The 14,234-nt window shown below is 43.7% G+C and overlaps 1 protein-coding gene across 1 annotated transcript in view; it reads left to right on the top strand.

The window, feature by feature from the left end:
• Window positions 1-14,234, top strand: part of PPM1H (protein phosphatase, Mg2+/Mn2+ dependent 1H) — a 128,534-nt gene that overhangs the window by 99,718 nt on the left and 14,582 nt on the right. Inside the window, exons 7-8 of the mRNA XM_072361525.1 lie at window positions 9,575-9,638; window positions 11,409-11,516. Of these exons, the coding sequence (XP_072217626.1) occupies window positions 9,575-9,638; window positions 11,409-11,516 (172 nt within the window). The remainder of the gene's footprint in view (window positions 1-9,574; window positions 9,639-11,408; window positions 11,517-14,234) is intronic.

The raw sequence follows: 14,234 nt of genomic DNA, 5'->3' as shown, positions 1-14,234 counted from the left end.
AGCTGCCAAGTTTCCCTGCAGCATTAGGACAACCACTGATCCAGCAATGCATGCTACATTGCTAGTCCAGGCTGCCTGTAACTGCCCTGACACTGACATTTTTCTTCTGCCTCTATTTCTCTCTCGCCCCTTGCCTTTTCTCCCTTCTCTGCAGTGGGACAAGAAATCTGCTGCATTAAATGTATATGAAATGAATCCCATCTAGGTTGAAGCTGGTCACGAGCTGCTCCTCCTGCACTCTCACCCCCCTCACATTATGATGGAGCAGCCGTTGCAGAAAGCGTTCCGTAGCTGGCAAAGCATCTTAAGAGCTGTGTCTCCTGCTGAACAAGCCTCCAAGCTGTCTCGAGCTGTAATTTGCTGGCAGACATCTGTGTTACTAACAGTCTTTCACAGCTGGATCTCTGGTCTGGGGTTTGCAGACCGCGGCTGGCCGAGGTTAAGCTTGAATCAGAAAGGGTACTTCTGGTGACATGGACATGTCCTGGCAACAGGAGCTTCAGAGAGGACTCTGGCTACAAGAGCAAAGTGCTGCCAATGCTAAAAGAGGTAGAAATAAATGGGGAAGAGGCATGCCTGGTGAGAACTGTGCTCCTTTTAAGGACTGCACACAGTGAGTGTTTTCTGTCTCCTTCTATTATTTAGCATTTAAGACATGGTTGGCAGGCTTTTCTTTACATGTGGCTAAATCAGGGAGAACAATTCTGCTTTGCACCGAATGCATCTCAGACACTGTCTCCAAACCTGCTTGGTGCTGTTCTGGCTTGCCGTGCCCCTTATGGCACACAGGCACATGGGGATGTTTTATCCAGCGTGCCCTGTCAGCCTCGTGCATCCTTACAGCCTTGTGTTTAACCAGAGGTATCCAGAAGGCACTTCCCACTGGCATCAGCCATTGTGGTTTCAAAATTAACTTCTTGCTTCTCCTCAGAACGTAAACAGTGGCCTTTCTCATGTTTGCATTAAAGCAGGGTTTGTTAAATGCTTGTTTTCAGATCAAAGCTCTAGCTTTTCGACTCAATAAATTTCAGCAGCGAAAGAGCCCAGGCAAAAAAATCAGTTTTCAGTCCTGACATGTTCCCGACTTCCTTTGCCCTCCAGGACTGCACACAGTCATACTGGACCCATACAGAGCGGTTCGACCCAGCGCAGCCTCAGCCATGCCGTTGGGGCTGGAGCCCCAGAGCACAGCAAGCTGGAGGGCCCTGCGTTGCACCTGAGCGTGCTCATTGATGGTACCTGCAGGGCACTACTAGCACCATTCTGGTGGTGTTTTGTCACGGTACGTGACCTGGGGATGCGCTATGCGTGTGATTGATTCCAAGGCAGAGGCTGGTGCCCTAGGGCTAGCGCTGAGCAAAACCTATTTTATTCTAGAGTCAATATTGGCCACTTCCTGGCAAGCCGCCAGCCTATTCTGTGCTCGCCCTTTTCTTTTCCAACAGGGAATGTCTTTCAGCCTCCGAACATCTGATTGAAAAAGCAACTTCACTTTTCAAGCCATTTTATATTGTTTGAGATGGATGCCTTTTGCTTTCATTGCACAGCCTGCTTTGCAGTCTGCGGTTCGGTCTCCAGCTCACAAAAACCAGTGTCTCATTAATCACTTATTGGGGATCCAGAGTACCACGGTGAGAGCCAATGTACATGTTTTGCTTGGTAATGCGCAAGCCCAATTGAACAAGTATTGCCAGTGTGGCTGCTGTCTTATTCGTTACTGCTCCGCTCCATGTCCTTTGACAGCGCGCTCAGGTAGCCTGGCTGAGCAGTGCATAAGCAGATTGAGAAATGCCACAGAGAGCTTTATGAAGCAGACGCCCGCGCTGCACCCCCATTTAATATAAATTGATTTATTGAATCAAGCACAGAAGCCCTGCTACAGAAACCTCGAGCTGTATCCTCTGGAGAGCCACCTAATAAAACAGCCCCAACTGACACTCCTCATTAGCTTTTCCTCCGATCCCAAGGCAGTATTTAAAGTGACACTGTCCCTCTTTTTGCCTGAATTTATCTGCTGGCTAATGCCTGTGGGTCTAATTAGCTTAGCATTATTAGTCTTATTCAGATAAGCTGCATTTCCTAACAGCTTGAATCCAACTTGTAAAAAGTAATTGGAAGTCTGCGGACCCTGTGCCATAACCCGCTTGATTACGCCTTTTAGCCAAATTCATGTAATTTACAAAAAGTCATCCTCCCTGCCCCATTTTTTAATTGAGCTTTTTTGTCTAGTGAAACCTTCTGCGCTTCTTCTGCTGAAACCCTGCCTGTATTGTTGTGCTTGAGACCTCAACCGTATCCTTTGTGCAATCACCAGGGAGAGATCAAATTTTAATTTCATAATTACTTCACAAGAAAGCAGCCTTTTCCCAAGTCATGCCTGGTATTAATTTCCTCCCAGCAACTTACATTTTCATAATTTAATGATTATGGGCCACCTTAGCAGCATTAAGCCTTTCTAGAGAGTGGAGAGCGAGGATGTCACCTTTGCAGCACAAGCGGCGATCCGCAGCCGCTCGCCTGGCTTGTTGTCCTCGTGCTCCTCTGGTTGCGAGGCAGCCGGGTGCAGCTCAGTGTACACAGCCAGAGCAGCTTGCTGGGCTGTGCCGGGGTGTCTGGGGCATGGCTTCTCGATGATGAATGGCTGTTTGCAATGTGCATGTTATGCATCTTTTTAAGATTTGCAGCCCTCGCTGCAGGAGCAGCGGGAGGTGGGAGCTGACCTGCTGCGTACAGCATATCTCCTGGCAGTGATGAATGGCTCCAGTTTCCCCAAGTGCGCACTTGCCACAGGAGCTGAGCCAGAGTCTTTGGGACTGGAGAAAGCAAAAACAAAAAATAATTGTTCTGCAACAAAGGAGGAAAGTAAGGCTGGGGTAAACCTCTTTGGAAACAGCCTCTCTGGGGCCAAGTGAGCCTGGTAAGAAAGTGGCTGGTCCGAGTCGTGTCCTGCAGGAGCATCTTCTGGAAGCCGTGCACCAAGATCGGTCCCTACAAGGATCCCAGTCTGTGGAATCTGTTTCATCAGACAGAAACTAAACTGAAATAATCTTCAGTCTGAAAACCAAAACCTTCATCCTGGCTTAGGTGAAGTATTTTCCCCCCATTTCTTCTTTCTAATCTGGACACTTTCTCTGGCTTCCTGAGCTGCACACATTCCATATGACCTCTTCTGGGCCTTCAGGAAATTCTGCTCCTTTACATTGCTGCCCAGGATGGACTTAAGTCTCTGCTCTCAGTTGAGAAGATGCCCCTTGCTCCCAGTTTCCACTATTGCTGCTGGGATTGCAAGGTCTCTGCTTGCTTTGTTTTTTTTTGTCTGCCCCATCCAGTGCTACAGGGATCTTTACTGCACGATCCCTCCTTATCAGCGATCTCCTCCCTTTCCAGAGGATCCCAGCTGGCCAGTGTGGAGCAGATACTGCGGGTGAACAGGCAGTCTTCCTCCCATCTGCTTCACCACATCCTTTTAGCAAGAAGCACAGCAAAATGTGAATTTACAAACGATTCTTCTGTCCATCACAGTGCATTCAGCCTATAAGGTGTTGACAGCCCACTTCCCTTACCCCTCTGTCTTCAGGGTAAGTTGCTGACAAACCTTCCTGTTTGTCTTTTTAGAAGAGATGAAGTAAATTTTAAGAAGTGCTTAAGTTAGCGAAATCACTGTGCAAAAGGCCTTGACCCAGTGAAGATGTTGCAGAACACAAACCCCTTTGATGTGCAACTGCAGTGCCTGCACACAGGTTTAGGTGCTCAAAAGTGATGGAAGCTCTGCCAGTTGCAAACAGTGAGTAAATGTGCCTGTGGTACATTTGTTTTGTCCCTCCTCCTGAGTACAAAAAGATTAAGAAGCTTATAAATTATTCTCAGTTATGGTTTTTCTTGATGTACTGTTTTATGGACAAGGACCTCTCCAGGTCCTTGCTCACCCTCTCTTCAGCTTTTCCTCCACTGCTTTCTGTTAGTGCTCTGTTAGAGGTAAATGGATTAAAAAAATCAGCCATGCTCAGAGTAGTGTCTGAGAGAAAATGCCAATGCTTGAGTCTTTAGAGCAGGCTGGCCAAGATGGTGGAGTTTGCTTTGCTTAGGAATTATATCCACAGAAATACCTGGTACCTGGGGACGTGTCCGATCCAACACAGTCCAGACTCTGCCTTACAACTGATTGTACAGCACAGCGCTGGCTCCCTGGAGGTTCAGAGTTCAAGTGCCAGTCTGTGTTGACCAAGCTGGAAATCATATCTATGTGGAAGCCACACAGCAATTTTAAACTGTTTTGTCTGTTTGTTTGTAATTGATGTATGTGTAAACAGAGTTGGAATTTGCAAAATTAAAACGTAGTACAGTTTCAGTTTTAGAAGAAGGCATTCCTGCCTTTTGTGAGGAAAAAGTATTTTTAAACTTGTATTTTTCCCTCTTTACCTGAATGAAAACCTATTAGAGTATCTCGATGTAGAATAGATGTTTCCCTAAGAACAACTTGTGCATATATGCATGTGCATCTGTCTTCTTTAATCCACCTGGGCTTGCCATCATCATTTCTCTTAACAAACATTACTAAAGTTTGTGTGCTTTTATTGTATTTGTATATTGTTGTTTTGCCTCATTAAACTGTATGTCAGATGAGTAATAGGGGAAAGACACTGAGGCATTGAAACATTAAAGCTAACATATCCAGAGGGTACTTAGTATCAGACAGTGCTCTCTGGATTTAAAGATCCTGACTCTGCAAAAGCACATGCGTAGGGATGTTTTAAAAAATTATGGTTTCACTGAGACATAAATTGCATAATTTTCCGTGGCTCTGTGCCTAACCCGTGCTACGTATCACTTCTGCCTTTGGAAAACTTTGTGTGTAGTTCGATAGACAGCACAAAGGTTTCATTTTGCGCGTGGTGGTTTAAGCTCTGTTATCCAAAGGTATTTTCTATCTGCTTATTCCTTGCTGGGACTGTGGGGCGGGCAGGGCAGGAGGGAAGCACCTGTTTCTATCAAACTGTGTGTTGCTCAAGGATAAAACTCTCCTTTTCTATTGCTATGGCCAAGAAGGCTTGACCTTGGGTGACACGGACCAGGAGGACGGAAGGTTGTTTAGTTTGCTGGAGAGGCTTTGTTGTGTTTTTTGTTTGGTGCGTCTTTTCTTTTTTACAGGTTAGTAGAGAAAGTGCTAGAAATACACCTCGTCTACAAACATGTCTCTAAGGAGAATCTTCATCCTTGTATTCAATATAAACTAAGACATTTCTCATGCTGTAGTGCTTTTCCTTTGTGCTTGCCACAAGTGGGTTTTGCTTTGTGCTTCAAGCTAAAGCCTTTTGATAGCGATTCTTTTTGCTGTTCCTCCCTAAATATCAGGTGTCACTAGTTGAGATGTGAAAAATGAGCAAGTGTTCTAAAGCCAAATGCTGTGGAAAAGCAGGGCACACGGTGGGCATGGAGTCTGGATTCTCATCTCATTCACAGAACTGAGCCTTTTTGGTCAGCACAGATTGTGTTTTCTCTACCAGCTTTTGTGCCCAGGGATGCTGATGCAGTGCCCTTTCGTGAACAGCAGACTTGTACAATATGCTGTAAAAGAGAACACAATGTGGATTCTTTAGTCACCAAAAACTTTTATTTGTATATTTGTATCTTCTACTCATACATTTCTACTCATGAATTTGTGCCTGCTTTCAGAAAACTAATCTTAAGAACAGGAGAAGGCTTAATGCAAGAAATTCTCTAGGATTTTGGCACTGAAATCTGTATTTGGAAGGTGACGTGTTTTAAGCTCCAGCCCAGCAATGTGCGTATAGCTTTGGTAGTCTCCTACTTAACAGATATTTAAAGCACTACTAATGACTGCAGGTACTGAAAAAATTATTTGGTAGATTGTCTTTGGTATTTGCCAGCTTCTGATGTTTGTCTGTTTGCTTGTTTGTTTTGTGTGTGTATTTAAAGCAGATTCCAGTTTGCATGTGAGTAACATCATGTCAGTCCCAGTTCTTCTGTTCTGACATCTCTTTTGGCTCCTGGTGCGATTTGGCCTGGTTTTTCAAAATGTTGGTCCTGAGTCCAAATGTAACGTTGTGGGTGGTACATATGTCAAGCCCTAGTTCAGTATTTTTGGACAGCAGCACCATTTCATAATTCTTCTGAAATGAAAAGAAAAAACGAAGTTAACTGAAAGAAATGCAGCTAGATTTAGCTGGGCAAAAGCATGCCTTTTTTTGTTCCCCCCTCTCTACTTCTCTGTTTTTCCATTTGGAGAAGTGGAGGTTTACGTGGCAGAAGTACCGACAGGATTAGGCTAACTGAAAGCAACAAGCAGCAGCGTGGCCTTGTCTTCATAACCTGTCTTCTCGTGCCCCACTGGCTGCTGAATCCTGGGATGCAGATAAGGGAGATGAGGAGTGTGGAGAATTGGAATCCTGCATTTGTGTTTGTTAAAACAGCGAGGTAGACTGAATTATGAAGATGTCTGAACAAGGCAGCACTGGTATTAAAAAAAGCCAAACAACCCCCTCAGGTTCTCCATATGTCTGTGTTTGATATACCGATTGCCATATTATATCTTTATGTACAGCATACTCTCTAAAGAGCACAGGAAGGTATAAATGCAACTTTACTGCATAAAGTCAAGTGAAATAGTCCAGAGGGTTGTAGCTTGTGTGAAATAAACACATGTACAAAGTACAGGAGGTTTCACATGGCATAAATCACCAGGAACTTCATAGCTTCCTTCCTTCCTTCTTCCTGGTGCAGTTGCAGAGCTGCTAGCTGAAAAGCTGTCCTTCATCATTCTTTTGCAGGAAACCGCAAGCTCATATATTATTAATTCTGTTTCACTAGTAGTGCAGGACTTAGGTACTTTTCTTGAGTGTCTCAGATTGCTTTTCAGTGTATCCATGCCAGCTCCACTGCTGCGGTCGCAGTTCTTATGCATTGTTTCTCAAAGGTTGATAATTTATCAGGCAATAGCAAAATCAATACAGAAAAAAGAAGTGTGTGAGATGGATCTTGACACCCAAGTTCTGAGCCCAAGAGGTGATCTGCTGTGAGAAACCACAAAACAAATCACTGTTGGCCTAGTGGTCTTCCCAGATTGAGTGACATAGCTTCAGGAGGTCATAGGCCAGCCAGATGCCCTTCCTAATCTGTTTCTGAAACAAGTTAGCTTCAGCCTTTGCAACACAGCCTCCACCAACATCCTTGCACTGTTGTGTCACAGTGAAAGGTGGTCTTTATGGTGAGTCCATAAGAGCTGATGGACTCAGTCATGGAGACCATTCTTTTGAAAAACACTGGCTCAAATGACAGTTTTTTCCCCTCCACCTCTTTCCTTTTTCCCCTTCTTCCGAACCACAGTTGGTGTGAGATGCTGAAAAAGAAATCGAGGAGGGAGGCAAAAGTGGTATGCAAAGCTTCAGTCTTCAATATTTTTACTTATCTTGAAAATAACCTTTACCTGTAGGTAATGAATGAATTCTCTTATTCCTTTAAAAAGGGAGGTTACAAGTAGTTAAGTCATGTCAAATTGTTCATGTTTGCTATTTGTAAGAAATATGTCTAGCAACTTAAAAGTCCAGTAGGAATTGCCTTGCTGGGCTTGTGGTTTGCATTAGTCATTTGATTCCATTGACTAGTATGGACTCAGCTGACACACCGTTTGTCTTGGTGTTGGAGAGCAACTGCTTCTTTGCAAAGGAATGAGAAGGATTCAGACTTCTCCTCAAGGAGGTTTTCCCAAGGCTTCCAGCATTGTAGGTCCAGCTGGAAGCTGTGGGATGTGTTCATGGGCAGCCAGGCAGTAAATGGAGCTCTGGTAAAATGTTCCTCTTTGTTCAAACCAGGATACCCAAGTTGATGAGTGAGGCAGAGTTCTGATTTATTGCCTGCTGGATGTAAAGAAAGGAACAGGAGCAAAGCCCATGGCTGACTGACTCATCCTTCCCAAGAAAATACCATTCCAAGTTTTGAATGTCAGTAAAAAATTTTGTTATGCTGGCTGTGTGTACCAATTTGTGCCATTTAAATGTTTTCTCCACAGTATCACTTGTAGAGATACCCAGTTATCCAACATATTCTTGACTACCGAGCCTCCCATGGAGTGCCCACTGTGTTTTGCAAACCCTTCATGGTTCTGTTTAGTGATATTTTGTAGTGTGGGAGTGGAGACTTCCACTGCTGTTTGTTCTTTTGGTTTTCGTTTATTTTTGTTTTTTCCTACCTTACTGCCCAAACCCCAACAAGAACCCATCCTGTGTTTACTAGAAAACCAATGGTGGGTCTTAAATATCTACATTTCTGCTTCCTTTTTAAGTCTGAGGCTTGCCTGGTTGCTGCAATATGCATAGCTATGTAAAACATCACTATTGATCCCAGATCTATGCCATATTTTATTGAAGCAGGGGGCAGTTCAATTACAATGTAGGACCTCACCCTTAATTTTTAATTTCCTGCTGGTTTGTGTCACATTGCTTAAATTGAATGTATCTCCCTCAGGCTCAAACAGCCAGCCCAGCTCGAGAGCCACACAGCAGGGGCTGGTGGGGGCTGGCAGGGCCCTGCTGTGGTCCCATCCCTTCTGCTTCATTGAGGAGTGCTGACTTGTGCTTTCAATGATGGGTTTGGTATCACTCCAAGGATTGAGGCAGGCGTAGAATGGAGGAAGGACAACATACAGGGAATAGTGTGGGGAGGGTCAGTTTTGTAGCATGAAGGGAAGTGTGGCCCTGTGGAAAGCTGTGGGGAGACATACCCTGATCACAGAGTCTCCTCAGCCCCTTGGCCCCAGTTTTTGTTGCAAAAAAGCAGGGAGCTCTGTGGCTGTGAAAGTGACAGCCATCTTATTTTATTTTTCACTGGAAAAATTGCTCACCTTCTCACCTCATCAGTGTCAACAGCTGGATGTGTAAAAGGCAGAGTACACAGGCACATGGCAAGCAGAATCAGAGCACGAACATTTACTTCCCGTGTCCATTGGAAAACTGCTGTGAAATATAAAATCTCTGGCAACCTTGAATGTTGCAGTCAAGGTCAAATAAGTACTAAATAGCCTTTTAAAACTCTTCAGCATGTGAATGCTGCTTGGTTTAAGCAATCTTGAAAGGTGAGAACACTATCGGAGAGCTGTTTCACACTGTGACCACGTATGCACTCAGTTGTTGCTCATCATTCTGTGTTAACTGTGTGAATCTAGTCATTGTGTAGTTTCTTGGCTTTTTGTTTGCTAATATTTTTTAATGGCGCTGTATTGTGGTATAGCTGTGGCCATAGCCAACAATATCTTATCTGATGAGGATGCTATTCCAGTCCACCTTTCTCCTTGCAGGCAAGAGAAGCAGGTTGTTTTTCTATGTACTTCTTTGTTGACGCTTTTCCTTTTGGAGAAATTAACTAAATCTTCATTTAAAATATATATATATATCTTTCCAGAGAAAAAGGGAAGTATGTCTTGGATTAAAAACAGAGTCCCTAGAAAAATAATGATTCAAAAGAAAAAAGAAAAGAAATAAGGAAATCACAGCTGTTTGTTTCAGGGCACTGGGTCACTAATTGAGTGCAAGCTTTATAAATGTTGTTTGTCCCCCCACAGGGCATACAAAACCATTGAGGAAGATGACTTGAAGTTTCCCCTTATCTATGGAGAAGGCAAGAAGGTGGGCACATGCACTTTCCTCGGAGCAAAGAAGAAGGAATTTTGTGCTGTTTACTACTCAGCTTAGCCTGTGGCAGTCCAGTGTTTTCCACTCAGTATCTCTTTATTTTATTGCTTTGACAGCTTGAGAGTATATCTTGGTTCTGTCATAAATCAGTCTCGTGTCTAGGATGGAGGAAAGAGAAGAGCTCAGCATTAAAAAGCAGTTCTGTAGCAAGCATAGTCATTTGTTGTTCAGTTTGATTTAGGTTTTGTTTCATTGTAAATAACCAGGCTGCAGTAAGACCTGTTCCGTAAATGACTTTAAATGATTCTGGTTTGATTGTAAGATATAACTAGTCTGGATGAAGACAGCAAAGTAACTCTTGCTTGCTGAAAACGAAGCAGGGGGTTATTTAATAACAATGTACAGTGCTTTGAGATGTAAAAAACCTAATTAAGAAGAAGAGGGATCAGGGCAGGATTTAGGAATTATAACAGCCCTTAACCACATCTTCTTCAGCTACTATGTGTGAACTCACCGTTGAATTTTTGTGATGTGATTCCTGTTAATTTTTCTTGAAAGGAAAAAGTGAACTCTTCCACTTGGATGAAATTTGTTTCCAATTCCTTGATTAAGAACAGTGAGATCATTAGTGCTGATCCCAGCAAGCTTAGCTGGATGCTGTAATTGGATCAATACAAGGGCGCAGTGGTGTCAGTTTGCCGATATTGGTATGCTCACTGTGTTTCTAAATAGTTCTCCCCTGCTGCTTTAGGTTCTTATCTCAATGCAAAAATGCAAGCTGTTCAAAATTAGCCCAAGTTTTGAAGATTCAGACCTGCAGCTTATCTCTGAATTTGGTTACTTTTGTAATTATTTGCAAAATGTTTCATTCACATCTTTTTAATTTACTCTCTTGTTGCCTTATGGAGCCAGGTTAGTGAGGCAAAATAATTTGGAGTCAGTCTCGCACTGTTACTGATGCTGTGAGCATTCCTGCTCAGAAGCTGCTGTGGCAAGGCCAGAATTTGGCAGAAGTGAGGTGCAGGTAGCACCTGAGAGCTAGGTTCCCCATGAGGCAGAATGCCTGATCTATCTGTGGAGGAGCATTACTCAAGAAGAGCCTGGCACCTCCTGAGAAACTGCCATCGTCTCAGAGGAAGATGTTTAAGGAAAAAGGCATTAGATCTGAAGTAATAGCAGAGAGCCACAGGATCCGGTCGTCACTGGCACCGTCACCTGTGTGGTCTTGCATTACTTGTGCTCTGCGTATGTAGCAGCTGGCCCTTGGCATTCTTCCTTGGTGGAGAGTATATGGGGCAGTATATCAAAAGGAGGGAGCCTCAGGTTTCTTAAGTGAGTAATTAGGCTCCTTGTCCTTTTTACAACACTTACTTTGTACAAATAGTGTAATTTGCTGAAGGAGTGCTCTCACTGATGTGGGACAGCCAGGTGACTGTCCCGTATCAGTTCCATATCGCTCCATACCTCCCAGATGGTCATACTCTAAGGTGGACGTATACAGACTGAAATGTGGATGAAAAATGAGAAATGGAGATACTGTGTGAGTGTGAATTTTTTAAGTTGATTAGCTATGTTAAATCTTGAGCTTCTGGGAGAATAAGGGAAATTCATTCCTAAGTGCAACAGCTATGGAGTATCAGAGAATCGTTAAGATTGGAAAAGACCTCTAAGATAATGTAGTCCAACTGTTGAATAGGAATGTTATCTTTTTCCATCTTGACACAGTGCTTGTAACAGTTTTTGATCCCATTTCTTTATTGCTAGGCTCGGGTTATGGCAACAATTGGCGTGACTCGAGGACTGGGAGACCACGACCTGAAGGTTCACGACTCCAATATCTACATCAAACCTTTCCTATCCTCATCTCCTGAGGTAAAACTGCCAAGCTTCAACCACCTCATTTGTGGAGGGGAAACAGATGTACTTACTGTGCTTATTTGTTCTTCCCAAATCTGACTCCATTCTGATTGCAGCTCAATCCAGGTAACATGCTGCGCTTCCCAAAGGTGTTTGTGGGGTGACACCTGAAGTTAGTAACATCTTTGGAATAGGAATGTTATAAATTCCCCAGCTGTTTGCCTTCCTCTGATTGCTCCTTATCCCATGCAGAACCTGGCTTATCATATATCCTCACCACTCAGTGTGACCATCTCTCCCCATTTTCATGTGCTACGACTCCATTTGTGGCCTTCACAGAACTAGAGATAAACCTGCCTTCTCCAAAAGGGGGCATTGGATGTCTTCCACAGTCGCATGCACACTGCTTTAGGCAGAGGGTACCAAATCCAACTGCTAAGCAGGAAAATGCCAAGAGTGTATTGGAAGAGTGCTTTATGGTTCCATCTGGCTGCTGCTTCACATCTTGTGCATAATCCTTTATAGTGGTTTTGTACAAACCCCAAATAATGACAGAAGTGGCACTGCATATTCCTAGATGATAGCATAAAGAGAAGATGGTGTGATATTTACTATGATGGGGTGGTGAACTTGCTACTTACCTGTTTGGGAACCAGTTTTAAATACCTCCGTCATTTTGACCTGCAAACAGTTTTTAACCACCATAGACCTTGCAGTGAGGGATATATAGGCTTCTGAAGGGGGTTGCCTGTTTTTTTGTGCATGAAGAAACATTTACTCTGTGAGTCTATTGCTCTTCCTACATCAGAGAACAGATGACATATTTTCTATAAAATATTAAGCGAAGAACATACCATCATGAAAAGAGGAGGCTTTACTGCCATAGCCCAGTTGCCATCCATTGTCAGCTGGCTTTCTGTTGTTTTAACCATACCCAGAACCTGACCTTGAATTTGTTGCTTGCTACAGCAATAAATAAAACCCATTGTGACCTATTGTAGGGTAGCTGCTTTAGCAGGGGAGTTAGACTCAGTGATCTCTTGAGGTCCCTTCCAACCCCTGCAATTCTGTGTTTCTGTAATGTAAGAGAATGAAAATACACAAATGACACAACACTGTTGGGAAGGAAGAAAATTGCTTAATCGACCTTGCTTAGAACATCTTTGAGACCTGAAAATTAGAAAGAAATGCTGAGAGTTTCTGGTCCTGAATAAAAGGAGGAGGTCCAGAGACAGCCCCTTCTTCACTTTTCCTTGCTATCAGTCTGGACCCTTCCCTCTCCCCACTTCAAGTGTGTGGTGTCCATCACTCAGGACCTGCTGCTGTTCCCTGCCAGGCAGGCAGCAGCTCTGCCCTCATCTCTTTGATGGTTTTGTTTAGCGCCAGTGAAATGATGCAATTTTACCTATTTATTTTTCTGTCTGGCATGCTGAGATGCAGTGTTTCTGGGGTACGTAATAGCTGCAGCACAGTATCTCAGCAATATCATCTCTGCCAATTGCTGCCGTTGTATTTGTCTGTGCATATAAACCAAAGCCTCTCATGGGCTTTTCTAATTTGTGTGTACTGTGTGTGCGCACGTGTTTGAATTCAGGAATATGGCATTCAGTTCCTATGCTGTCCACATTTCAGGATCTCTTAACTGCTTTATTAAAAGGAAGCAAAATTGTTTGTGTTTCCATGTTCCCTTTTCGGCTAAATTCAGCAGAAATCTACTAGGGCAGCAGGATTAACGACAAAGAGAACAACCTTGATTTAGAGACATGGGAAAGGAGGAAAGAAAAAAGAACGAACCACATGACTTGAATTATATTAAGAAGTAACATATGCTCTGACTTGCTTTCCCTTGAACCTCTTCTTCTCAGCCATCTCTTCCCTCTCTTCCCAGAGAGGCCCCCGGTATTTTTTCTCCTCATATTTTTCTCTGTCTTCTTCTGTTCATATATGCACAGAAACCAGCACTAAGAAATGTCTTTATGCTGCCGTCTGGGAAACCTGGCACTTGGAAGCAAGCGCAGTGGCCTCAGGCAGCAGTCACATTTGGCCTTTAGTGCAGCATTGGATTTTGAATCCTCTTTGTAGAGGTAGGGAAGCGCAATGTCTGGTTTCCAGACCTGGAAAAGGGGAAGCACAGGAAGTGAAGGCACACAGTGAGTTGTGACATGGGGAGAATCCAAGTCTGGCTTCTGTTTCCATGCTGTGATGACAGTGTCCTTTCCAAATCTGGGAGAAAGTTGCTGGTTTTTTGTTCTGCTGTGTGACAAAATTCTGGTATGATACATCCACCAAAATCTGTCTGAAGGAAAGGTGAGCGTCCCTGCGACTACGTCCAAAAATAGAGAGAGAAGTAATTTGGGAGTGGTGTGAATTTACACTTTGATAGAGTGCCAGGCTATGGGAGGAGAAGTCATGTAGCCAAGATTGACAAATGTAATCAGGATTCAGCGGCTCAGCTGTTATGAGACCAGATATGGAGGACTTCTGCAGGTTGGTGAGCTCTAGAGAATTGAGCCTTTTATAATAAACTGGAGTAGCACAAAGCAGGCAAGCCATGGCTGAGGCTCTCTGGCATGGAATTAAATATTTATTTTTCATAATGGAACAGCTCATTTGAAAGCTTTCAGCAGGAAATTCTGCGTTTTAAGGCTCAGCGAGGGCCTTCTTGTTGCAGCTGTGAAGCAGAATTTCATCCTGAAATTTTTTCAAGCAGCAGCTCAGCTCAGCTCAGCTATT

This window comes from Excalfactoria chinensis, chromosome 1, assembly GCF_039878825.1.
Source record: "Excalfactoria chinensis isolate bCotChi1 chromosome 1, bCotChi1.hap2, whole genome shotgun sequence".
Classification (NCBI taxonomy): Eukaryota; Metazoa; Chordata; class Aves; order Galliformes; family Phasianidae; genus Excalfactoria; species Excalfactoria chinensis.
This window is presented reverse-complemented; position numbering and strand designations above follow the sequence as displayed.